Source organism: Lepidochelys kempii, chromosome 8 (genome assembly GCF_965140285.1).
Source record: "Lepidochelys kempii isolate rLepKem1 chromosome 8, rLepKem1.hap1, whole genome shotgun sequence".
NCBI lineage: Eukaryota > Metazoa > Chordata > Testudines > Cheloniidae > Lepidochelys > Lepidochelys kempii.
Window position 1 is genome coordinate 32,781,157 of NC_136387.1, and position 27,730 is coordinate 32,808,886.

The window sequence follows — 27,730 nt, forward strand, 5'->3', positions numbered from 1 at the left end:
TGTCAGGAGGGGAAGATGGACTGGCATTGGAGGGCAGAATCCCCCCTCCACGGGAGACCCTCCACTCCGAGACTCCTGAGGACGCCCCTTCTGCCCGGATACCACCCGAACCCCACGCGAACCCCGAGGCGACCGTTGAGGCGGGCCCTAGAGGAGAGGCCCGCGGGGTAGCAGGAGTTGGCCTCTCCCCCGTGTACGCGGAGATTGAGGCCCTAGATTTGACCCCGGTCACCCAGGGAGAGGATGATCTACTGCCGGCTGGCCTCGAGCTGGGCAACCTCACCCCAGCCCCCCTTTCCACATGCTCCCTCCCCCTAATTGCCTTCCCGGGCGAGCACCCTGCAGAAGGTGGTTCACCACCTGATGCCATGGCCGCCAAGACCACCACGGAGCCAGCGCCTAGCTGGGGAGTGGGGGGGACAGGGTATACTTTAGCCACTTCACGACTTGGCAAGCTGGAGTGGCGACCCTGTTCTCCCCCAACCTATGGCCCGAGGTGCTAGGGGTCACTGAGGCCGTGCCGGGCCACCTCCTGCACCTTCGAGTCCGTATGGAGGGGCTCGTGGTCAATCTTGTTAACATCTATGCCCCGCAAATGAGCCCAAAGCGGCCACAATTCTATCAGCGGGTGTCCGACTTTCTCGGCACCCTAGATTCGCACGAGTGCCTGGTCCTGGGAGGGGACTTTAACACCACCCTCGAGGAACAGGACCGCTCGGGGGCCGAGCCGAGCCCGGCCGCCGTGAACATTCTCCGGGGAATAGTTGAACATCACTCCCTAGTGGACGTCTGGCGTGACCATCACCCAGATGACACTTCCGTGTTCACTTTTGTCCGGGTGGAGGCCCCTCGATCACACCACTCTCGGTTGGACCGTATTTACTTATCCCATTTCCATCTTTCACAGGCCCACTCCTCCGCCATTCAGCTGGCCCCATTCTCCGACCATCATTTAGTCACCATAACGGTCTCCCTCCGTGCAGAGAGACTGGGGCCGGCCTATTGGCACTTTAACAACAGCTTGTTGGAAGACGAGAGCTTCGTGACGTCCTTCCGGGAGTTTTGGCTGGCCTGGCGAGAGCAGTGGCGTGCCTTTCCCTCGGTGCGGCGATGGTGGGATCTCGGGAAGGTGCGCGCCAAGCTCTTCTGCCATGACTACACTCGGGGCACCAGCCGACGGCGAAATGCGGCGATAGAGCAGTTGGAACGGGAGGTCTTAGAGATGGAGAGGCGCCTGGCTGCCAACCCCGAGGACCCGTCCCTCTGCGGAGCATTCCGGGAGAAGCGGGAGGAGCTCCGGGCCCTCGAGGACCACCGGGCCCGAGATGCCTTCGTTCGGTCCCGCATCCACCTCCTTCGGGAGATGGACCGCGGCTCCCGCTTCTTCTGTGCCCTGGAGAAAATGAGGGGGGCCAAGAAACACATCACCTGCCTTCTTGCGGAAGACGGCACCCCCCTCACGGATCCGGAGGAGATGTGTGGGAGGGCCCGTGACTTCTACACAAGTCTTTTCTCCCCGGATCCGACCGATCCTGGCGCTTGCGGGGTGCTCTGGGAGGAACTCCCCACGGTCAGCGTGGGCGACCGAGACCGACTAGAGCTGCCTCTCACCCTGGCCGAGTTCTCGGAAGCCCTCCGTTGCATGCCCACCAATAAATCTCCGGGCATGGACGGGCTGACCGTGGAGTTTTACCGCGCGTTCTGGGACATCCTCGGCCGAGACCTAGTCACTGTCTGGGCTGAGTCCTTGCAGAGCGGGGTCCTCCCTCTGTCGTGCAGACGAACAGTGCTCGCCTTGCTGCCGAAGAAGGGGGACCTCCACGATTTACGAAACTGGCGTCCCGTCTCACTCCTTAGCACGGATTACAAAATCGTAGCGAAAGCAATTTCCTTGCGGCTAGGGTCCGTGATGGCGGACGTGATCCACCCAGACCAGACCTATACTGTCCCAGGTCGCAGCATTTTTGACAACCACTTTCTAGTCCGAGACCTTTTGGAACTCGGGCGGAGAGATGGTCTGTCGTTCGCTCTCCTGTCTCTTGATCAGGAGAAGTCGTTCGATAGAGTAGACCATGGGTACCTCCTGAGCACTCTGCAGGCGTTTGGATTTGGACCTCAGTTTGTGAGTTTTCTCCGGGTGCTGTATGCCTCCGTGGAGTGTTTGGTTAGGCTCAACTGGACCCTGACTGAACCGGTCAGCTTCGGGCGAGGAGTGCGGCAGGGGTGCCCCCTCTCGGGCCAGTTGTACGCTCTGGCGATCGAACCTTTCCTCTGTCTCCTCCGCAGGAGGATGACAGGGTTGGTGCTGCGGGAGCCAGAGCTGCGGCTGGTCCTGTTGGCGTACGCCGATGACGTACTCCTTGTGGTCCAGGACCCGGGCGACTTGGCGCGAGTGGAGGCTTGCCAGGCCATCTACTCGGCAGCCTTCTCCGCCTGAATCAACTGGGTCAAGAGCTCTGGCTTGGCGGTGGGGGACTGGCGGCAGGTAAGCTCCCTCCCACCCGCACTTCAGACCATCCGGTGGAGTGCGGGTCCACTGCACTATCTCGGCGTTTACCTTTCCGCCACGCACCCTTCCTCGCCGGAGAACGGCAAAATTTAGAGGGCGGGGTGATAGAGCGGATCCGGAAATGGACGAGGCTACTCCGATGTCTCTCCCTCCGAGGGAGAGCACTGGTGCTTAATCAACTAGTCCTGTCCACGCTCTGGTACCGGCTCAACACCCGGTTTCCTGACCCACCTCCGGAGATTGATTCTAGAGTTCTTTTGGTCAGGAATGCACTGGGCCCCTGTTGGAGTTCTTCATTTACCCCTGAAGGAAGGAGGGCAGGGCCTGAAGTGTCTGTACACTCAGGTCCGCATTTTCCGCCTCCAGGCCCTGCAGAAGCTCTTTTATAGTGCAAGTAGTTTGGCGTGGAACAGACTGGCGCACACCTTCCTGCGCCCCTTCCAGGGGCTCCGATATGACCGGCAGCTCTTTTATCTTTCTCCGAGGGGTTTTCCGCGAGACCTCTCCGGGCTGCCGGTCTTCTACCAAGACCTCCTCCAGACCTGGAAACTGTTTCTAACGGCCAGGTCCGTGGCGGCCACCGTGGGAGCAGATCTCCTCACGGAGCCCCTGCTACACAACCCCCAGCTCTGTGTGCAGGTGACGGAGTCCCGCTCGGTGTGCCAGAGGTTGGTCCTGGCGGAAGTCATGAGGGTCGGAGACCTCTTGGACTACGACCGGAGAGACTGGCTGATCCCCTGACGCTCGCTCAGCGCATGGGGCTCTCCAGCCTCCATACCCCCCGGCGCGTGCTTCAGGAGGTGAAGGCCGCCTTGACCCCCGCTGCTCGAGCTTATGTCAACCGAGCCTTGCGCAAGGGCGCACCCCGCCCATCCTCTACCCCAGGCCTGCCAGACCTTTCCATTGCGCCCCTACCATGCCGATCCCAACAAACCCCTCACCCTTTCACTGCAAGCTGGCTGCATGAACTGCAGCCAGTCAGTTTTCAAATCGCACCACGGAATTATTTATACACACTCACGCTTCACACCCTTCACGCCCACACCCTGGTGTCCCGCCCCGATACAAAGTGGCGGGACCTCCTGCCACCCTTGGAGGGTGAGCAACCTCGGTGGGCCAGCCTGTATTCCACCTTGGTCCCGAGGCCCGTCGGGGACATCAGTTGGCGGCTCCTTCACGGAGCTGTGAGCACGGGCGTGTTTCTGACACGGTTTACCCCCATCCCGGATACTTGCCCTTTTTGTAATGTGAGGGAAACCCTGGCGCACGTATATTTAGAGTGTGCCAGATTGCAGCCCCTTTTCCGGCTCCTCACAAATATTCTATTGCGCTTTTGGCTTCATTTCTCCCCTCACCTTTTTATCTATACACTCCCCATCCGTGGCCTTTGAGGAGCGGTGGGCGCTGTCCGGGGTTCTCTGCTCGGTGATCCCGTCCGGTTCCCTCCGTCTGACCCTTTAATTGAGGGGAAGAGCGAGAGACGCCAGCCCCAGCCGTTGCCGCTGTGGATACCATCATTATTGTTATCTAGGAGGGGTCCTATAATACATGGGTGTCTACCCCCCCACCCCTAAACCGCCCACCCCGCAGCCGTGCCCATCTTGCCGGGCACTCTCAGGAGAGGGATAATCGGTGACACTGGGCGCGGCACTAGGTAACTCGAGGGAGTGGAAGACCATGAGTGTCGAGGAAGCCCCCCCGCTCTGGACCCAGGCTAGCCTGAACACTTCTCCCTCCTGAAAGCTGCTGTGTTATACCTTCTGTTTGCGTTGTTTCGTTGCATAGTTTGTTTTGTTTCCTTTGGTAATTCTTGTAAGTGTTACAAATAAACTTCTTTTTGTTTAAAAAAAAACCTTCCCTGTTCCGTTACCCAATGAAAAGGGATCTACTTAACCTGGGGCTAATATATTTGCCTTCTATTACTCTCCTGTAGCCACCCAGCCTGACCCTGTAACACCGTATAATAATCATCTCATTTCTTTTTTCCTAGTTAATAAATTCTTAGTTTACTATATATAATTGGCTTCAAGCATTGTCTTTGGTGTGAGCTCTAAGGTACAAATTGACTTGGGATAAGTGACTGGTCTCTTGGGACTGGGAGGAACTTGAATATTTTGTGATCTTTGGTGTATAGCATCCAACTATCACTAAGTTCAGCTTGCCTGGGTGGCAAGATAGACCAGAATACCCAAGGGGACCCCATCGTAAGACTCTTTTAGTGTCAGGAGTTCACATTTGTTAGTGAGTTGGTGAAATCTAATTATAGAACACACCCCAGTTTGGGGTCTCTGCCCTGCTTTTTGGCAGTCTGCTCTGAAGTTGGCGCTCACAGTTGTGAACCACTTCAGTCTGTGTGACAGTCAGTATTTTCAAATGCTATGGTAGGTAGCTTTCTGAAAGGCATTGTCCGTCTTTTTCCACCGTTGAAGAAAATGGTGTCATTGTGGGACTGTAATACGGTCCAGTAATATGGAACTGATGGGTCCACCGTTTGAGCTGATAGCAACATACTTGTTAGTTCTCCAGTCCCAGAAGACAGCCTTCTTGTTAGTTATAGCATGTGCTGACAAGTCAGTGAATTACAAGCCTTAATGGCAGATCCCACATACACCCAGTTCTTCAAAGACAAAGTAAATTTAACACCACATCCAAAATTTCTGTTAAAAGTGATATTTCAGTTTCACTTTAATCAGATTATTTACTTACCTGTATTTTTTCCCAAACCACACTTAGGTGCAAAAGAACAATGCCTTCATGCTTGAGCTGTGAGAAGGTGTTTGGCATTTTAACCGGAAAGGACTAACCATTTTGTTCGTCACCTCAGCTCTTCGTATCTTATACCGAGCAAATGAAAGGACAATCAGTCTCAGCTCTGACCACTGCTAAGTGGATAATGATGAGTATTGCTATGGTTTATGGAACAGCTCAGACTGTGCCTCCAAAGTTATTACAGGCTCATTTGATGAGAGCTAAAGCAACATCACTAGCGTTTCTTAGAGATGTTTCTAAGGTAGATATCTGCAGAGCTGCAACATGATCCTAAGTAGAAACCTTTGCTAGACATTAGACTAAAATCACGGCCTCTGGGGTCAATGCAAACTTTGAGAAGACAGTGCTACGGTGTCTGAGTAAATAGGCTCTGAGCCCCATCTCCTCAGTGAATGGCCTGTGAGTCACCTGAGTGGAATACATGTCTGCAGCCACTCGTAGAAGAAAAGACAGCTACCTGTGTTGTAACTGCTATTCTTCGAGATGTGGACACAGATATGTATTCCATGATCTACACTCTGTCCCCTGTGCACCTGGGGTTTGGTGCAAAGGAACTGAGGGGTGCACCACCATTATATAGCCGGGGGAGGAGCTATGAGGCAAAGGACATGATCATCACCCATGGGGTACTGCTTGCTGAATTTCTCCAGCTTTGGTGCGCTGGGCACACTCACACCTGAGTGAAATACATGTCTGCATGCACACATCTCAAAGAACAAAAGTTACAACATGGGTAAATGACTATTTTTTACTTTGCAGTATGTGTCTTCTAGCAACTTTTTACGTATTCTTTTCAGAAATGCAAACACCCTTTGGATGTTTGATCCAAAGCTACAGGTTGATAGGTCTGGAGTGACTGCATGTATCCAGAATATATTCCAGCAGTTCCAAAACATAATGGGCCCATAACAACTTCACCCTTGAGCACTGTTTAAACATTTATAAGTTGCACCATCTTTCCAGCTCAAGACATGCACAGAATTGAAATAGGTCTCTGACATCAGCTATCTATATTGAGATTCAATGTATATTTTGAAAGAAATGTTACTAAGTTTTTGTAATGCCACTTTATTTTAAGGAAAGACCATAAAAATCCTTTTTTTTTTTTTAAGAAGCAAAACTGATGTTTTTAAATTTGTGTTTATTGCACTTACAGATACATTCTGGGGCTGGAATTGGTATGTGTTCCATGGCTTCTTGTTAAAAGATACTTAGATGCAATTACACATTTGATTTGTAGTGTATTGAAGCAGTCATCATATGCAGACTGCAGAAAGCACTTATTTAGGGAAGGAAAAAATGATTCCAAGTAAATCTTATTTCTAATAAACTCATCTCCCCCATTTTATTTTCAACTACATCAGTTAGTGTGCTGCCACAGTTTTTTCAACCTGTTCTCCACTAAATTTATGTGAGTGATTAACCAAAATAAAAAACAATTCAGCTCAGGAAAAGATAAAAACTGGTAAACTTTTAAGCCTCCTAAATACTATTAGCTATGCATTTAATTTAGATTTAATTGCTATGTGCTTCCTCTTGATGATCAAAGAGATAGATAGTTATGTTGTTGCTTTAAGCCCAGTTGACTCATTCTCCTTAGATCCCCGTGCAGACCTGCTGTCCATTTTTCCCTGCCTCAATCGACTTTTACCATCCTTTTTTTCCTTTTTGAAAAATCACCTCATCATTGATCACTCATCAGTTGGCATATGCCTTGTAACCCTTTCCCTCACCATCTACTCCATCTTTACTGGATCTCACCCTGTTCCATTCATAACTGATGGTAACTTTTCTCCACATTCTGAAAAAAACTTCACTTGCTAACTGCTGTCCCAAACACCTTTTATGGGGCACCTGGGAAGCCCAGTAAATTCTCAGTCCCCCAAGAGATTGTCAGCCCTTGCCAGGAGGAATCCGACATCTTCTTGGTCTTGCTAGACATGAGCTGTGCTATTCAAAGGAAAGGCATAAAGCAGTACCAGATTTAAGATAAGTAGTAGAGTTGAAGAGATTACTAGAACCCCCATCAGAACAGATACCTCCCCCTATTCCTGAAGATGCTATGATGGAGGATGAGACAAAGCCTCAATGTTTCTAGTTCTGTGACTTGTGTTATACAGGAAGTCAGACTAGATGATCACAGTGTCCTTTCTGGCCTTGGAATCTATGAATCTGCCATAAATAATATATTTTAAAATAGATTTGATTATTTCAAATAATTATGACAAGATTTCCAAGTACCATAGTATTTATTTGTCAAGCTTTTCCTGCAGTGCTCAAGACCAACCTCAGGGCAGACTATTAAGAACGAAAGCACGAACCCCAAATTGGTTGTGAGTTCTGCACTTAGATTTTACCAACCAATTATCAAGTGTAAACTCCGCAGGCACTATAATGATCTTAACATGGAGTCACAGATGGTATCCTTGGGTACTCCAATCTCCTTACCCCAGGTTAGTTGCACTTTAGATCTAATACCAAAGACAACGCTTGTAGCCAATCATATAATAAACTATGTAAAGATTTATTAGCTAGGAAAAGGAAATAAGAAAGTTATTTGCAAGGTTAAAGTAGGTAAACATATCTACACATGAATGAGTTCCAATCGTAAGTTTCAAAAAGTAATAGAAGCTGGTTACAGATGTTATTAGGGAGATGAATGTACGCAGCAACTCACAAACATTCAATAAAGTCTACTCACTAAAACACATTCTTATGATTCTAATACCTAGTTTAACAATACTAACACACTGGTGAGCCAGACCGGTTCCAGCTATATATCTGTCTGTGTTCAGGGAACTTTGGCATGAGCAGGCACCTTCTCTGCCAGCATCACAGTGTCCACGTTGTTTTGTAGTTTTTAATAACTGTCCATATAGTCCTTAGCAGCGTTGAAAGGGCTCCGGAAGACAATAATGATCTTTTCAAAGCCTGATTGTGACAGAATGGGAAATCATTAACTTTTCTTTTCTTGTTTGAGTGATTGGGGTAATCTATATGTACAACACATCTTGAAGAACCACAGTTACTGTAGGATAAGTAACCCTTCTTTTTTCATTTTCATTTTTTGTCTCCTTTTGAAAATGTTGATAAAGTAGATGTGTGTTCTACTATGCAAAGAGAGACTGACATGTTTATAGGCATGTTTAAAAGCAGCCAAGGTTTTCCCAACATGTTTGAAAATGTTTGAATCATTCTGCAGGACGAAAACATACAGGTGAAGGTCTCTGGGTTGCAGTGAACCTTGCCAACACAAATTGGTATTTCTCTGATTTAGTTTGTTATAACGAGCAGTAAAGCCATTTCAAGAGACTAAAATAAATTGGCTTACAATCATCACTATTAAAATGCCACTATTTGCCACCAATCACAACACAGTGTCTGACATTTTAAGTGTAGGGAAATGCTCTGGAATCTCATATGTTGGCCAGTACTGACTTTTTATGGCAACAAGACTATGTTAAGAGCACTTTTAATTTATCTTTAAAAATGCAATGGAGGCACTCTATCTTAGAGTAACTAAACTATAGTCCATGTGTTTTTTATCGCTCAGTTGACATTTCTTTTACATTTAGGGGTACACTTTTGAGTCATTGGAAGGGAGCAAGTGGTGTTCTCTGGAGGAATGAGCAAAGTGTTAGGAATCCAGAGCTCCGGGATTCTTATCCTAGCTCTGGCAGTGACTCACCGCATGGTCTTGGCTACTTCAGATCACCCTTCTGTCAGTTTCCCAATCTTTAAAATAGGGATAATACTACTTCAGGAGAGGAGAGAATTAATTAGTTCATGTCTGTACAGTCATTTGGATGTATAAAGCACTATATAAATTATTATTCGAGGATCTCTGGCTAACTGGAGTATCTAAATCCCTGTGCTGTCCTTTGAAGGATTACCCCCCCTTGTTAACATGTTTTGGTTTTTTCTAAACAAAAGTTGAGCCTCATATAGCAACATGATTTTATGAAGTGGAGCTTTAAGAAAAACACCATACAACACAAGACTAATGATATAATTGCAAAAATTGGCAACACAGATGCATACTTTATATAAATGTAGAAATAAACTTAGTTATAGTGTGATTTACATCAGTAGGTGAAATGAGGGATTACGTTAATACAGACTTTTTCTCGATTCCTCTCAAATAATGATATCCTCACACACAGAGACATATCTATATCCAGTTGGTAAAAATTCTGCTTTTAGAATTCTGACTGGCACCAAACTAACGACAGGAAAACTCCAGATTATGGCTCAGTTACACTGAGGATCCTCTTGATCTATAAATCAATTCAAAACCTCGGTCCAAGCTGTCTCTCTGTCTGGTCAACCCTGCAATGCACAAGCAGCAGCTGAGGTCATCCAGTGCCAGTCCACTTTTACCTAAACGTGCTGCACTGGTGATTATTGTTACAACTCTTTGGTTTCCTCAGTCTGGAACTCCCTGATCAGAGCTGTCTGGCATGTGATTCTTTCCTTTTTTTAAATGCAGACACTGCATGTCTAAGAAAATGTGACCTTCCTCAGGCAATGAAAAACTATTGCCTCAGGCCTTGTGTCTCCTACAGTACCGTTACGTCAAGCAGGCATTTGCTGTCTGCAAATGCACTTTCACTCTTGTCTTATTTCTTAAATATGAATGACTTTTCTGAACATTCATTTGGGAGGACTGTACGCTTCTTTCCACTCACAACTTGCATTTTAGGTGGATTGGCATGTTTATGGACTGCTATATGTACACAAACACATGCTGCATTCTGTATTCAGTATTCTATAAGAATTATGTGTTCAAGTAAAAAAGGGAGTGTGTTTGCAGATTTATGTATCTCTTCTCTCCACTTCACTCTAAGTGGAACACTCTCTGTAGTGTCCTATGTAATGGCAGACTGGTATATAGGGATATCTTACATATTGCAATGAAGAGTATGGTATAAACGCCTAAGGGTCTCACTTCCAGAGGTGCTGAGTATCTTCAATCCCCATTGTCTTTAACTGCAATTTTGGGTGCACGGCACTTCTGAAAGTCAGAACCTAAATAAATGGATACCTACCTTTAAGTCTGTTTACCAATTGCTGTGCTGTGAATGCCATGGCACCAGCGACTAAAATCTCCATTATAATACCTTTTCACTGACATGGGTATTGTGGCAAAGGCAGTCTAGTTTAAGCAGGCTTTGTGACAGAATGCAGTCACTGAAGTGGTGTAAAAAAAAACAACCCTACATTCATTTGGACTTGGCTTAGGCTCCTGCTTGAGAGGTAAACTCTCATTGTAGCACTCCACAGTTAGTGTGGCAAAAGATACTGTGTTGTATCCCTTGCAGCCAGTATGACTGAATGATAAAAATCCTCAAGGATACAAATAATTTAAAAAATTACTGGCAGAGGGGAAAATTGAGAGGATTTGTGGACAGCGGAGTCCACCGTTCTTAGCAATATACGGTCACTGAATTTCACTTTTAGTTCTGTATATACAAGTCTAGTTCTTAGAGCTTGTCTACATAGGGACATCCAGGAAAGTTAATCCAAATTAATTAAAGGTGTGAATTTGAACTACATTAGTTAAACTGCATTAAATCCCTGTGTGAATGCTATTACTCAAAATTGAAGTGGCCTTAATTCTCTTTAGCTTAATTCACTTTGGAATTCATTTTAACTATCCCCTTCAGAATCACACCTTTTGTTAATTCAGATTAACCTTCCTGGATGTCCCTGTGTAGATAAACCCTAAATCTCCTTGTTATATGTTCTTAGGTTCCCAGCTGAAGAAGAACTGTGTTCTAGTGCATTTGGGGAGCATCTGTTCCTTTGTTTTGTGGTTTCTTTACGTTTTTGTAACACCTTTACCTCTCTGTTATAGGAGACTGACATAAAAATAATACTTTCAATATGCCGTTTTTATTTATCTACATTCTGTCATGATATACTTTGATATAAGTTTTTAATTTTGCTTCAGCTTTCAGCTGTTCTAGCAGTTACTGCACAGGGTCAGCGTTGAGGTTAGCCACAGTAGCACAAAACAATTTCCTGTTTTCAGAGCCCAGGTAACATTTGGATGAGGATTAAATTTTACCACATTTTCTAGTAGCCAGAGACAATTATTTCTAATGAGCTTTAAATTGCTTCTAGAACATGTATTTCAAAACATAGTGTAGTAATCCATTCAGCCCTAGCAACTTAATAAAATAACATTTCTTTTTAAATTTTTGGTTAAATTGTTCCTTGCTGTATTAGTAGTATTAGATTTTCAATCTACTGCCCAATTTAAAAATTGATTGTTTTTTATGCTTGGGTACTATTTTTCTATTTCCTTCTTTTGTAGCTTAGTATTGGCATTTACAGCGACACCTGTTGGTGGAGGAGAATGCTAAAATATACTGTTATCCATTGTAGACTCTCACAAATGCCAACATCCAGTTTTGGTCTCTGAAAACTTTAGGTACCCAATTTTTGAACATCTTGGCCTTGAACATATTGGTTACATCGCTTGGAGAGTCTTTACTCACGTTTCCTTGCTGGTGCAACTTGTGGAATGTACCCTCCCCTTTCTCTTCTTTTCACTATAATAGTCCAATTTTACTTTACGTGGTGTTGTTGTAACCATGTGGGTCCCAGAATATTCGAGAAACAAGACCTGAAGAAGAGTTCTGGGAAATTTGAAAACTTGTCTCTCTCTCTCCAACAGAAGATGGTCCAATAAAAGATGTTATCTCACCCACCTTGTCTCTTCAGTTTTACTTAAGCATCCAGGAGACTTATTTGCCTCCTTTTCAGTTGAATAGAAAATGCCCAAGAATACTAGTATGAAATGATACCATGTCTGTGTCTGTCTGATATTTGCAATGTGCCAAACCACCAATGTGAAAGTTTGGGTTGTTTTGTTATCTGTTTTACCATTCCAATCCAGATTTTAAAACAACAGTTTATCTTTTGTGGGTTTAACGTATGCACATATATTTTCACACCACCAATAGATTTTAAGGGTTACATCCTACCACTTGTTTGGTTTAAGTACCCAACTGCAGATGCAGATCATGTGAAAGCCTCCTTAAAATCAGGCCTTGTTATGAATGAAATAACATTAAGTACTGTCCCTTGTATTGCTGGTTTATGTATTTATTTCTGAAGGATTACTTCAAGTGAGTGGAAGAACAGTAACAGAAAATCAGTACTAAGCTTACATCTCACTCTTTAGCAGCTACCCTGCTATGAGAAGAATATGGTCCAGTGAGGAGGGTGCTTAAAATAGAATAAGAGTGCTTTATTCCAAATTAACTTAATCCGTATGGACACTCTTATTCCAGAGTAAGAGCATTCACGCCTATTGGTAATCAGGATTAGCTATTTGGGAATAACTCCCAGTATAGATGTAATCCATGCCTGCTGGGTGTGGTGCTCTGTCCCCCTCTAGTGGCACCTAGATCACCTAGAGATTGATGAGTCTGCTATAGCCTTGGCTAAGAGCCATCTGGTTTTAGCTTATGCAGTAGAGGCTTATACATGTGATTTAGCTCCAGAGGTCCCAGGTTCGATTCTGCCTGCCAACACTGATGTTACATAGACAAGCCATAACAGTCACAGTGCTTCAATTAATAGGAATAATACCTCCCTTCTTACAGGGGCATTGTGAGGATCAACACAATAGTGACTGAGGTGCTCTGATACTATGAAAATGGAGGTCATATAGGTACCTGGATAGACAAATAGAGAGCATTAGAAGAGCTCTTCTGAGTTATTGCACAACAGAACCAAAAATCACTATTGCTTCATACTAGCAACACCAAATATTTACTGTTCTGTAATATTTTTACATTAGAAATACTGAGATTATCTGAGTGATTCACATCTGTGGACTGGTAAAATAGTTGGTTTTGTAATGGACATATCTGTGGTGTGAGTGGTATGTTTAATGTGCGTGTACATAAACAACCATCCCAAGAGGCCACCATGGTAATGGATCAAAACCAGGCTAAGTTACAGTATGGAAAACTATCAGTTAAGGCCCTGATTCTGCAGTCAGATCTACCATGTGGGAACCACCCTGAAGGCTCTGTGTCTGTGCCTTGGTTGAAAAGTCTGTGCTAATTGAGGATGTTGGCCTACGTCGGTAACTGAGAATCCATAGGTTATGTTTTTACTTCTTACACTCTTAATTACTCAGCAGCTTTTTAAATGTATACATGCTATGTATTTAAAACTTTGCAATTGTTTTTTTACTATAATTACAAAAGAAAGATCCTATCCAGGTAGGCAATAATAAAAATAAAGACAAAAAGTGATAAAAGAGTGAAATGAATGTTAAGTGACAGAGCTATCCAGATTTGCAACTGTTTATGTCAGTTTCTTTCTCTTCTTTTTTTTCTGAACAGGTAATCAGATCCTGTCTCTTGGGACTCTGTCAAAAGATCAGGTTTATCCACTGAAACTCAAGGGCATTTCCATCTGCTATTCTGCACTCAAATCTGCCTTATGTGGAAATTATGTCAGCTTTGGCGTCTTCAAGTTGTATGGGGACAACCACTTTGACAATGTACTCCAGGCCTTTGTCAAAATGCTGCTTTCAGTATCCCACAGTGACTTGCTTGTAAGCAATTATTCATCTTGGGAGTCTTTATGTGAATTATGAAATAATATCACCACAGGCTTCAAATTGTTATAATGAGACAGCAGGATCTAGAACAGCTCAAATGCAATTTATATTTTTAGTCCAGTTGCTTGAGTGTATTTATAGCCACATCTAGAATATTAGTATTTCCATGTATGATAGAATTGTCATAGCAGATTGTAACATTTCCAAAATATTCACAAAAACATGTCTGGGAAAGAGAGAAGCCAGTTTTGGCTTTTTATGTCCAGGAAAACCACATTGGGGTTCCCTGGATATAATTTAAAGCAGTATTTGGCCCTATATGATCTGTCAGCCTGGGATTAATCTGAATTTATATAACTCTTGTGGTGTGCTTTCTATAAAACAACATTAAAATATTAACCAAACTTTCTTTGAGATGGCTAGTCTCATACCAATGGAACTGTCACTTCTCAAAGACAACAAATCGAGTGCATGATCAGCTTTAGCTCGGATCATGGAACTTTCTTCAGAACATTTTCATTCGGAACTGCCATTTTCCACACTGAGGGATGAATCAGATAGTTAGAGGTGCTAAATACGCAGACTTTTGCCTTAGCCCTTTTGAAAAATTACCCCAGTCAAATACTGGTATATAGCTACATGATAGTGAGCCCATGCAGCCAAGTCTGACAGTCATGTCAGTAGTGAAGGTAATGCCCCTAATAACCCATTCTAAAGCCTTGATCCTGCAAATGGATCCAGACAGGCATATATTTATACCCACACAGAACCCAATTAAAGTCAGTGGGCACAAGGGTCTGTCTATGCGGGTCAAGTTGCAGAATCATTGCACAAAACTGTAATCTCTGTGGTGCATTCAGCCAACCTGGGTTTAGTCTCAAAAAGTCTTCTATGTAGCATGAGGAAGCACTAGCCACTGAACTGTCAAACTGTTCCCAGAACACTTGATCTGAATAATGTTTTATACCAATTTTACTGAGTTGCTAATGGGATGTAGCATAAAAAGGTTAATATGACTTCATTACCCAGGGATTTTTGTAAACTAAAACTGAGTTTATGTATTTGTATGGTAACCTACAATCAAAGATTTCCACCATAGACAGACTTTTTTGTAGAAAAAAGCTGTTAATTTAATAGATAATTGGGACTTATTACAGCATCATTCTGTGCATTTTTATAATCTTGTTAATATTTCAGCCAGCTTTGCATTTTTAATGCTATAATTTCTATTAGCCCATAGTATTTCTTACTTTCTATCAATGTTTTTTTTTCTTTTTCAGCAATATCGAAAACTAAGTCAGTCTTATTACCCACTCTTGGAATGTCTCACCCAGGATCATATGAGTTTCATTACCAGTTTAGAACCTCATGTGCTAATGTATATTCTTACCTCAATATCTGAAGGACTTACTGCACTAGGTAAGTGTTACTTATGATTTAGCTGAAATTGGAATGTGGGGAATATGTAGTCATTAGAGTGAGATTTAAAAAATGAACAACTCAGCACCCAACCACTCTCACTTAACCTTCTACAATAAGTGGCCCATTAGAACATTCATTTGCCGTGTAACAAATTATTGTCCAGAGACCATGGGAGACGGTGGGTGCTGAGCATTCTGATAATCTGATCACTTATTTTAGGTGTCTAAATGGGAGCTGAGCTCTTCTGAAAATCTGGCCAGTAGTGTATTGCATTAATATTTTAAAATGATCTTTCTACAAATTAGAAACTTTAAAAATAATAATGATGTGCTTCTAGTTGGGTTATCATTGAAGAAGTTTTACAGCAGTGAAATATAAAATGATATATTTGTCCCATAAGCCTCACAGTAGAGAATGTTAGTATATGACTCATTTTGCCTTTCAGAGATAAAATTTGTTAGCATATGGAATAGTAACCTCCGGCTGTTCACTTTTCATTTATCAGCATGACTGGTAGATGAGTAGAGATGGCTAAGCTAACCTTATCAATAAAAAAGAAAAATTAGGTTTTACATTATAAAGAATATTTATTGGCTGTACTTCACAGAGTAAACAAGCATCATATTTAGAATTATATTAAAAGTAGTCTGGTTGTAATTGATCTTCATTCATTAGCACTTTTTAACAGATTATTGTCCAGATGTTTGATTAAAACTGAAATTTGATTTCAATAGCTTAAATTCAGTCAAAATATGGGGGTAGAGTATAGAGCCTTAAAGAAAGATGTGTATGTTGCAGTTACATTTTCTAACTAGCCTAGAAAACAAGACCCTAAAATGATAGTCAGGAATGGCTCTCTTATTATTTTGTGGAAGGAGTTGTATTTAATGAATAGCCTGTAGGTATGATATTTGTTTATATAGACTTTCTAATAGCTAGAGTTGTTTACCTCTAAGGTCAGTCAAGCCCTGTAGTAATGAATGAGTACACTAGGCATCACAGAGCATTCCAGAACTTCACAAAACAGATTCCATGTTTCTCCTGTTAGAAAAAGCATGCTTAGTGGGGAAACGGACATTGAATAGATAAGCAACATTACTGAGGAGTCCTCAGATCATTTTATTATATACTACCAAAATGCCAAATAAACTATTTGTCCAAAAAATTTCACTCAGCTCTATTTAGTTTGACACCCACCCCACACCCAACTACTTTGACTGGGTCATATCCAAACCTTATTGTAACTTTGTGGTCCTGAAGCAATCTTTTCCACTAGTGTATTGACAATAATAGTTGCACAGATGCAATTTCTTGGCAGGTGAATTAATTTCTGTTCACTTTGAGTTGTATTGGACTCCTATCTACCATATTTAGTAAAATTCCAGTTATGTTTCCCATTTTTCTCTTGCATTCCCTAGCATTTCAAAAGAACATTTGACTCTACATAAATGTTAAGTAATGAGACATACCCTTTGATCTGAATGAACCTCACTTGCACATTAAAAGGAACTCACTTGTCTTTCCCTGAATTGTCAATCAGAAACAGAGCCTTTTTACAGTCCATGCCTGAGTGGTAAAGTGATTATTTAGCTATAATATCCTGTTTCTTAATAACATCAACATGTATCGAAAACTGATTTCTTGATGGAAGGTATCGATTCTGTCACATAAGCCATAAAATCAATTCATATATTCAGGTAGTTAACTTTACACAGTAAAATGAGTAATTTTCCTGTTCCTACAACGGGATGTCAACAAAAGCTGATCTTCCCTCAATAAGAGCAATTAGTGGCCATGATCCTAAGGGAGTTAAGTGCCCAAATCCCATTAAATTTCATTGGGATTTGGGTTCCTAACTCTCTTTGGCTTCTTTGAAAAATCCCAGCATATGGAGTAATACATGTTATTTGACAGTGAAGCAAACAATTATTTCATTTTTGTTCATGTTCCAACATAGCCTTCTGCCCTTTGAAAATGGACAATTTTGATATAAATTGGATCCCTCTCTTAGTGAAGCAAAGCATGCATGCTGCAAAAGCATCTTGAAGAATAGCAGTGTCAAGGCTGCAAGCAGTCTGATGGGGTAAAATGTATTGTAAACCATTAGAACGTATGAATCATCTTCAAAAATAATTACAAAAATGAAGTACCTCTTTTATTTAAAAAATTAAATCCCAGGAAATGACTTTTTCCCCCCTCCCTAGGAGAAATGTTTGTCTATATATTTTCATTTCTCTTAGTTCATGGAAGCTCAGCATTTGAGATTTGTACTGTAGCTCTAGCTGAAGAATAAAGAAGCCCCAAATCCTCATTTCTCAGCACTGTTCATTCTGTCCCTGAGTGGACACTCTGCATGCATCATGATTTCACACTTGATAATATACTGTGAAATTATATTTATTCCTTTGGAGGCCCCTGGCTGTAAATCAGCTGTAATGGAAGTCCTCATCTAGGCTTTTATTGCAAGGATAAACACTCCAACAGTTCTCTTCTAAAGTGTTTACCTGGCTTTTTCACAGCTGACTCAGTGGATTGGAACCTTTTAACGTAGCCTGCCTGGCATGTTGTCACTAATCTCTATGTGAAGCTTTTCTAATTCTCCTATGATTAATAGTGCAATTATGCCATTCTTTGAGAAAAAGAAAAATATAACATTTTCTATGCCTTGCTTTCTCATTTAGATGTTAAGTTGCTTAAATCTGTTTACTTTCCTAGTTTACCCACAAAGGTAGATAATGCTGGCATTGTAGTGTACGGAATTGATGGACAGAGAAATGCCACTTAACACAAGTCTGTCCCATTTACCTTTAACTTAGAAACAAAAAAATCTCTTAAATTATGACATGCTCAAGAATGTTAGCAAGCCATTTAAAAATAATGCTCTTTACATCTATTGGCACCATTCACTAAATGTTAATGATAAAGCCAAAAGGCCTCTTCAAGTTGTTTTTGCAATAATGTCAGCCACCTTAAGGCTGATATAAATATATAACTGGTTTGAGTGCTTGGGCGATCATCTTGGCTTTTCCTCTTTATCCAGGCCTGCCTCCCAGTTTTCCCACGTGATCCTTTCTCTCCCTATTCCATCTTTTCCTTCTACCTCCAGCCCAGAAATTGTAGCTTTTTCTTAAACTTATTTGCTCCAGATATATGATTATCTGTCTTGTGTGAGATTCAATAAGAACTTCAGCACAAGGCTCTGCACACCCAGAAAAATCAGTTTGGTGGGCTTGCGTGACCTTTATGTCTGTGATGCCCTTGCAATCAGAAGGAAAAATGAGCACTGAAAAGCATATTTGATATATCGTTATGGGACAATATAAGTAGCCCTTAACACTTGTATCAGATCCTTATGAGCTGGTGATAGGATAGACCTGTCCACTGTCCTTCTAAGATCACTTACTGTAGAATGTAAAATATCTACTTGCACAGTATCAACATGTTTAGAGCCACTGCGATTTTATAGATGGATGTTCATGATTTACTTTGTTGTATTCAATTTAAAACCAAATGGAGTTAAATCACTGGGGTAGAAGTACAACAAAGCCATCCGATGGAATTTGTATTTTTAAATACATTGCCGTTATTGATGTTGCTTCAGTTCAGCCATCAGTTGTATCTCTTGTTTATATGCAGGACTGTTTTTAGTAGAGAAAACAGTAAGGGCCTGTTCCTGCAGTCTTTACTCAGGCAGATCTTCCCAGCAGCCTGCACTAGTTGAGTTCAATGACAAAACATCAACTGATTTTAGTGGAGTGGGCTCGCTTCTGCAAGATATGAAGTGCTCCCGTGAGGTGTTGGAACACCCACAGCTTCAGTGGAAACCATTGAAAACGAGGGAGCGCAGCACCTCTCAGGAGTGCTTAATACCTTTCAGGATCATGTCACAGGTTACGTCTACGCTACAAGCTAGGGTGTGATTTCCCGCTCAGCTGCACGTGCTCATGCTAGCTCGATGATGTAATTGCGGTAGCATGGGTCGTGGAAGTGGCAGCACAGACTAGCTGTGCTGAATACAAACTTGCATGAAATGGGTGGGTACATACCTGGGCTGCCACAGCTGTGCCGCTGCGGATACATGCGCTAGCCCAATGAGAGGTAACGCAAGTATGAGTCCGCGAGCTGGGAATCACACCCCTAGCTCGGAGCGGAGACATAGCCTTGTGAGGTCAGTTGTGACTGTGTTGTCCATTAAATATTTCCAAAGACCTCAGAAGAATGTAACTTTGAAAACTATGTAATGCTGGTATTTAGATAAAGGAAAGTTAAAAACAACATGATACACAGAGTTTAAAGAGTTAAATTGACACAGATCAAAGTATTCCAGTGACAAGAAGGATATATTTAAATGAACACTGCAAGGTTGGCAAGCCTCCAAATTAGCATAGTTCAAAGAACTCAAGATACATTTAATTGGATCCTTCTAATCCCCTTCCCTTCCAAATGAACGTTTAACAGTTTAATTCCTTCTCCGGCTCCCACGCACCCCTACTCCGATAGCCCATCTAAGTAAGCACTATGAGCTGTAAGTGACCTAGTCTTGTTCCCACTCAAATCAGCAGGAGCAGGATGGAGCCCTAAATACTGGTGAGCTCGTTTGAACGTGATGTTTGCACCTGCAGAGAACATCAGTTGCGACTGAAACCTGCATCCAGCAAATGAGGAAGTTAAAAAATTCTGTGTGCACAGAGAACTTTGGTGCTAGGATCATGAGGAACCAACAGTTGGTTAAACTGGGACTCTAATTAGAACCCAGTATTAGAATTGGTAGGGAAACTACAGCTGAGACTAGCGATTGAGGGTTTAAACTGCAGCCAGTGTGCTTTGGGCCAGGAAAAATGTCAGCTGATAGACTAAGAAAAGATATGGGTGAGCGCTGCTATTTTGTACCAGTACAGCTAGAAGGAAGAAAAGGAGCCTGCACAGAGAAAAAAGGGCCAGCACGCTGTTCTTGCCACACTGATGCATGTAAACAAACAGAATCCACTTCCACAGCAGCAGCACAGCAGGCGACACCTAGCAGCAAAATAACTTACATAAATCAGACAGACATAGTTACTTTCAAATAGGTTTAAGCTTTTAATCTCTCAATGTGTTACCTTAGTTATAGATATAATCAGTAAAGATATGAGGTAGCTGTTGCTCCTGCTTCCAACATATCCTGCTTTGCTGTCATGCCTTTACAGTCCAGGAAAAACAATGGAACATTAGTCAGTAACCGTAATTTCTATGATGTTATTATCTTCTTTACTTTTTTTAAAAATGGTAATTGAACCATCACACCTTAAAATAGGTAATCAATTGATACTTTACTGTAATACTTCTCCTTCCTTACCCCATTCCCCTCCCTGCTGTTTGTGATCCTCACTCATTGTTTGGCATCTAATGTGCAGGTTGTAAGCTCTGAGGGGCAGGGTAGCGCCACTTAGGTGTGTCCTGTAAAATATCTGGCACACGTTTGTATACTAGAAAATGATACATAATATTGGGGGGGAGGGATGCTACTAGTACATTTGTGAATACAAACCTTCATTTATACACTTCTGAGATGCTCAGCAACAGTCAAGAGGTTAAAAAAGTTACTTTAAATGTTCACGGTGTCTCTTTAAATTGAATTTTTAAACTCTGTAAAAAGGCTATAAACAAACAATCGTAGTTTCCAAAAATCTGAAATCTGCTGAATATATAATTTCATATAAGTAAAAGTAATGTCTTGATTCTGCAATTTACAATGTGCGGGTAAATCACGGCTCACACAGAACCACAATGAAGTTTGTAGGACGCTGCGTGGACCCAGCAGTCCACTGTCCATTGTGAATTGCAGGATTGGGGCCATAATCTGCTTAATACCAAGAAATTTTAAAAGGAAAAGAACAAGTAGTAAAATTAAGTATCATTTAACCTGATATCTAAAATAAGCTTCCAGGCTTACCTTGTGTGTATTATTTTCTTCACTCCTGCAAGTTATTCATAATAATTGTTTTATTTTATTACAGAAGCGATTACAAAACTATTTCTTTCATTGCTTATGCAGATACAATTGTCTCCTCCAGCTGTTGTGCTAGTTTAGACTACGTTGTTACCTCCCTCTTCAAGCACATAGCAAAAGAAGGCAAGAAACCAGTAAGATGTAGAGAAATATCACAGGATGGACAAAGATTACTGCACTTCATGCAACAGAACCCTGAAGTCCTACAGCAGGTAAACTTAAGCTCTGCTCAACTTTCCTCTGAGATATTATTAAATTTGTGAACAAAGTTTATCCCTATTTATTTTCATCATTTTGAAGTAATTTAGATTATGATAACTCCAATTATTTACTAACAGGATTGGTCTCTTTAAATTGATATATATTTGCACCCCAATTAATTTCAGAGTTGTTTTCATGCCAGTATTCTTGAAGTATTGTGAAGATATTTTTTCTCACGCTGATGACATGGCTATTGTACTCACATTTTAGGATAACTTTTTACAAGGTTTCACTTTAGTTCATAGGCTGAGGAAATGCAATATTCATCATTATACTCATTTTATAAATTATCCCCCACAGTTACTTTTTTTTAAAAGGGAGGGGGGTATCTCTAAAATATTTGAGGTAGAGCAAGAACATTGTGGTATTTTAAATCAGCACATTTTTCTAGTTGGATGTGATTGCTATTGTGCTACAATATTTCATTTGTGCGGTAGGTGACATTTTATTTGGGGGGGTTTGTGTCAAAGGCAAATATAAGAGCAATCAAATATCACGCTTCAGGGAAGAAACTGACTACTGCAGTAGTCAGGAAGGACTTTTTCTCCCAGCAGTGTACATTATAATCCAGATACATTAAGGTTAGGTGGTGGTTAGACAGGTGCAGGGTATCGGACTAATTAGTTTATCTTAAAATTGCATATGGCTTTTTTTAGTACCTAGAACCAGTGGTGAGCTGGAGCCGGTTCGCACCAGTTCGCTAAAACCAGTTGTTAAATTTAGAAGCCCTTTTAGAACCGGTTGTTCCGCGAGGGACAACTGGTTCTAAAAGGGCTTCTAAATTTAACCGGCCAAAAGTGGTGCCTTAGGTGCTGACTCCATGGGTGCTCCAGCCCTGGAGCACCCAAGGGGAAAATTTGGTGGGTGCAAAGCACCCACCAGCAGCTCCCCGCCTCACCCCCGGCCCCAGCTCACCTCCGTTCCACCTCCGCCTTCTCCCCTGAATGCGCCACCCTGCTCTGCTGCTCTGCCTCCCCAGGCTTCCCGCGAATCAGCTGTTCGCTCAGGAAGCCAGAGCGGGCTGAGAAGCAGGCAGCGGCTTCGCACTCAGGCCCAGGGAGGCGGAGGTGAGCTGGGGGGGAAAGGGGGGCGCGAGGAGGGCCGCCCGCGCCGCAGCAACTATCCTGGGGGCGGGGGGGCGGCGCGCAGGGGAACCGCTCCCCGCCCCAGCTCACCTCCGCCTCCCTTGGCCTGAGCGGGAAGCCGCCGCCTGCTTCTCAGCCCTCCCAGGCTTCCCACCGACCAGCTGATTCGCAGGAAGCCGGGGGAGGGGGCGGAGAAGCAGAGCGGGGCGGCGTATTCAGGGGAGGAAGAGGAGCAGAGGTGAGGTGAGCTGGGGCCGGGCACAGGGCGGGCAGCAAATTTTCCCTGTGGGTGCTCCAGCCCCGGAGCACCCAGGGAGTCGGCGCCTAAGGCGCCACTTTTGATGTGATCAGTGGGGGAGCGGCCGTTCCCCCTGTTACTCCCCTAGCTACGCTCCCCCGTCCCTAGGAGCCAGAGGGACCTGCCGGATGCTTCCTGGGAACTGCCCCGGGTAAACACCTCCAGGACTCCCCATCTCGCCCCCCCGGCAGATGCCTCTGGCTCTTAGGGGTGGCGTGGGCGCCCACTATGGTGGCCCACGAGACCCTCCTGCCTGGTTCAGGGGGCAGTCAGGGGACAGGGGAAGGGGGTGGATGGGGCAGGGGTCCTGGGGGGGGTGTCAAGGAATGCGGGGGGGTTGGATGGGGCAGGAGTCCCGGGGCGGCGGGGGTGGGCAACGTCCCCCTTGTGGGGTGAAGAGGGAACCCGTTGTTAAGATTTTGGCAGCTCATCACTGCCTAGAACTACTACACTGCAAGGATCCATGGGGTCCCAAAACACCCAATACAGTTTCACTGACAGTTTCACAAGAACAGAATTGTTGGGGCTTTTAAAGAAAACAAAGGATGTCCACAAAACACCATGTTGCAATGACCTTTGTCTTCATGCTTAGGTAGCAAATGTGTTGGTTGCCATTTAAAAAAAAAATCGGCATGTGATAACTGGGGTAACTGTGTGATAATTGTTATTTACTATTCTAATTTAGAGGATGAACATGGCAAATGCTGACTTTTTAAGCATGCCCACTATACCTGGCAAGTAGCATATTGAGAGTATATTTGAGACATTTATTACTGGCACTGTTGAGATATGACATGATGCCATTATCATGTCTCACAGTACCCTTACCCTGTGCAAGTTCTATGGAATCCAGCAATGGATTCCATATTTGCATATGTCAGAGTGGGCAGTACTGTAATATGAGCACAGTGATGGGAGTGTAAAGGACAGAACGGGCAGCCTTGACTCTGAATTTCCACACATTTGTTGCTTTTGTTACAACCTTAATGTAATATTTTGTGTGTTGTTAATAATACTCGGTAATCTTCAATTTATAGCATAAGACTAAGCAGTGATCAATCTTTATTAACTTCATAATCTGTGGAATACATTATATTTTATTTTGAATGCAGGCTTTCAGATACTCTTTTAAATATTAATGACTGGTCTCCAGTAGTCAGCATAAATATGATTTGCATTAGCACTAGTCATATCATATTGAGTGCCTCTGATGTCAACTGTTCAGTGTACTAATATCTGACATCATCTCCCGAGGTCACTGACAACTTTGACCTTTATTCTCATGCATGGTTTCTGTAGTCTCAGAAGCTCTTTTTGAATTGATTTGAAATTTTGACTCTTCCCTTTATGAGGCAGTAAAATTGATAATTATTCAGATGGGAACTGAGCACTGAGTGAAAAATCAATTCCACCCGCTCTCTGCAGCGTATAAAATTACTTCTGAGTCTGCTGGACTGAACGGATGGCCAAGGTAAAAGCAGCAGGCAGGAATAGTAGAGAGGATTAGCTGGCTGGAGCTAATAGCCTAAAGGGATGGCTTTTGAGATGAGGGAGTGGGCCGGTTGGGGGTTATTATTAGCAGTGATGGGACTCATTGATCATATGTTTACATCAGGTTTCCATTGGGTTATAAATCAGCCCTGAATAGAAACGGAACTCAAGGCTTTGCATTTTACCAGAGGGACAAGATATTAGATTATTCTCATTTTCACACTCAGATGAAAAGTGAGCCATTGATTATTCATCGGCTGGCCATTAAACACTGGTTTTATAGATGATTTGACTATCATGGAGGCTAATGAACAAGGTTGCTGCTTCATAACTAGAGGTCTCAGTTTTCAAGACATCTGTGTCGGTTAAGTAATGCATAACCCTATTAAAAGGAATGGGTTACAAATTGCTTAACAGTGCTGAAAAACTAGACCCTAATGACTAATTGTGCTTTGAGTTTAGAGAGGTTTGTCAGCTCTTTAAACTAAACTGATGCAATGATACTGTAATTATTTACTAGTTAGAACATTTTTTTCAGCTTAAATCTCTGGAATCATAATTAGACATTTAAAAGTTTCTAGTGGATCATGAAGAGTATCTTCTCTAAAGTTGTTTAACGAGCTATGAAACTAGAATATCTTGATCAAATGATTTTCTTTTTGTATCAGACAAATTGAAATTGAAATGTACCTCAGTTTTCTCATCCATAAAATGGGATTGATAATATTTCTCTACAAATCACTTTAAGGTCCTCTGAGGAAAGATGCAATACAAGTTCAAAAGGTTATTATTGATGATGATATAACAGGCTTTATGATGAAAATAATAGAGGTGACATGGCAGTGAGGCACATAGTCATACTATCTCTATGCACATAAAACCTCTTATTTTGTGTCCTAATATTTTCCTCTAATTAATAAAGAGGAATATGAAAGCAAGATACAGCCTAATCTCATTTTATAAAAGTTAACTTCATCATTGTGTGACTTCTGTCATTGACAACCTATTAGAAGAGTTTGTGACAGGTGTTGTCAGTGACAGTACATACATTGCCTTGCACTTAGCATAGAACAGAAAATATGCCTCTGTTAAATAAAATTCCACAAGTGGCTTAGTCACAGTAAAAGCTTGAAAAAAGGAGTACATATGAGATTGAATGTTTAGTCAAGTATAGCAGTGGGCACCAATCTGCTGGAGCCTCAAGGGTAAAAAAAAATAAAATAAAAATTGTGCAGATTATTTAGGATTAACAGTCAGCAATATTAAAGTATTTCCATTAACTGCAATCTGTTGATGGGTATTCATTTAGTTATGCCTTAGAGTGGAAAATCCCCATGGGGTAGGCAGTTGAGTTAGTGTGCTTGGAGGGAGAGCAGTGGGATTTTAAGAGTTGTGTCTGTTTAGTGTGGCTGGTCCTGTCTGCTAGATTAATAGAATAAAATAAAATTGTGTAGAATGAACATCCTTATTGGAGTTGCCGGTAGCAGCATAATTGCAAGAGCTGCGGAAACAACACCTTCCACATACCCAGAATGAGCCCATTCTAAGAGGCAGTATTACTGATGTGATTTTAATTTTACATTCTTAGCTAATGTCACTCTAAAGAGTTCGTCTTATGTAATGTTAACACAGCGTCTTTGAAACAAATAGCTTCATGTTTTTATGTGCTGTGCAGCTCTTTGGTTCAAGCCAAGGCTAAAAAAGCCAACATGTCTTTCTATTTTTTTAAACCAATTGCATTTAACTGCAGATTTTGAATAGCTGACATGAGCTATAGGGATCATGCTTCAGCAGAGACATAAATGGAAACCACATTCATTCTTTTCTGCAGTCAGTCAGTCAATGAAAATTACTTTTCTATAGTGCTTTTCATGCCATGTATCCCAAAGTGAATTACAACAAAAAGGAAATCAGCTGCCTTTTTGTTGTTGTTTCCTGTGCTTAGATTGAAGTGGTATTGTTAAGCATTTTGACATACTGTATGGTACATTTTTCATACTTAAAATTCTGATTCCATTTCATTGTAGTAAGCAGCAGGAGAAGCAACAGCATACTTAATAGATGCTGTGAATTTACATGAGGATTTAAAGTAGATTTGTCTCACTTGGGAACACTCTAAAATATGTCATTAATAAAATGTGTTAATGTTTCTGTCTGACGTTTTTCATAATTAGCAAAAAAAAGACCACACATATTTGTGTTTAGGCAAACAGCATCTGTTTCGGATTCTTCTGTGCCTAGCTGTGCAGTCAGACTGCTGAAATTGTACCATCACAATCCAAAGTAATTTTGGGGGTAACGGAGTGATGTCATGAACCCAAGTTGACCACTTTACTACTGGTTCACTATAGAAGAGAAAGCTGGCCAGGAAAGGGAAAAACTTACTGAAAAGCGAGTGTGAAGAAATTGAAAAAGCCAGGGGAGTCACTGGCAAAGCAAATGACTGGTTGCTTGTGACAATTGCCTCTGTATGAAAGTCCCTGTGTAATGAACATCTTCCCATACTTAAAAAGAGAAAGATGTCTTTTATTTTATGGCTCCACCTTATTTTGTTGCATACAATTAGCCAGGACATTTTGTTGGGGAAGTCTCATTGTTCATGTATCCAGTTTAGAAGCACAGAAGGGATATCTTGAGTGTAGATTTCTGATTCCAAACTGGACATGAAATATTTCACAACAAATCTTCTCTTATAAAATTCTCAGTGAGTGGTTGTGTACCATGAACTGATGGGATTCAGTCATTGACTATAATTCACTAAATGTATGTGTTGCCATAATCACGGAGGCACCAATCCTTTTTCTTTAGCCTTTAGAGCGGTAGAAAAAAGTATGGCCTTGTGATTAAAGGGACACCGCTTCTCTTTCTGTTTGCTTTGTTCTGTCACATAGCAACATTATTTATAAATAAGTGGATGGGAGCCTAAAAGCACAAATATGAGATAGGGACTCAAGGACAGGTATAGTGCCAGAAACAACTACTTAACATTCATGTTTTAAGGTGTTGGTGTCTCTTGAAGGCATGGGAATGGGAAATAGCTCTGGGTTCTGCTCCCGGCTCTGCCACAGACTTCCTGTGAGTCCTCAGGCAACTTATTTTGCCATCTTCAAATAGAGTAATAGATCCTACCTCAAAAGGGTGTTGCAAGGCTGTATTAATTAAGGGTAATGAATGGGAGGTGCTATCAAAGTATTACTGTACTTATCACTTGAGCGGAAATGTTGCATAATAGAAAGGTCATTAAATAAATGGTCCAGTAAAGCTTCTAAATTCATGTGTGCTGTTAGTTCAGAATGACTTTTTCATGTACGATAAGCTA

The 27,730-nt window shown here is 42.4% G+C and overlaps 1 protein-coding gene across 4 annotated transcripts in view; it reads left to right on the plus strand.

The window, feature by feature from the left end:
- The window catches only part of RANBP17 (RAN binding protein 17), a 269,237-nt gene that overhangs the window by 205,795 nt on the left and 35,712 nt on the right, over window positions 1-27,730 (plus strand). For all 4 annotated transcript variants that reach the window (XM_073355989.1, XM_073355992.1, XM_073355990.2 and 1 more), the window contains 3 exons: window positions 13,645-13,859; window positions 15,146-15,284; window positions 21,322-21,488. In XM_073355989.1, the coding sequence (XP_073212090.1) occupies window positions 13,645-13,859; window positions 15,146-15,284; window positions 21,322-21,488 (521 nt within the window). The remainder of the gene's footprint in view (window positions 1-13,644; window positions 13,860-15,145; window positions 15,285-21,321; window positions 21,489-27,730) is intronic.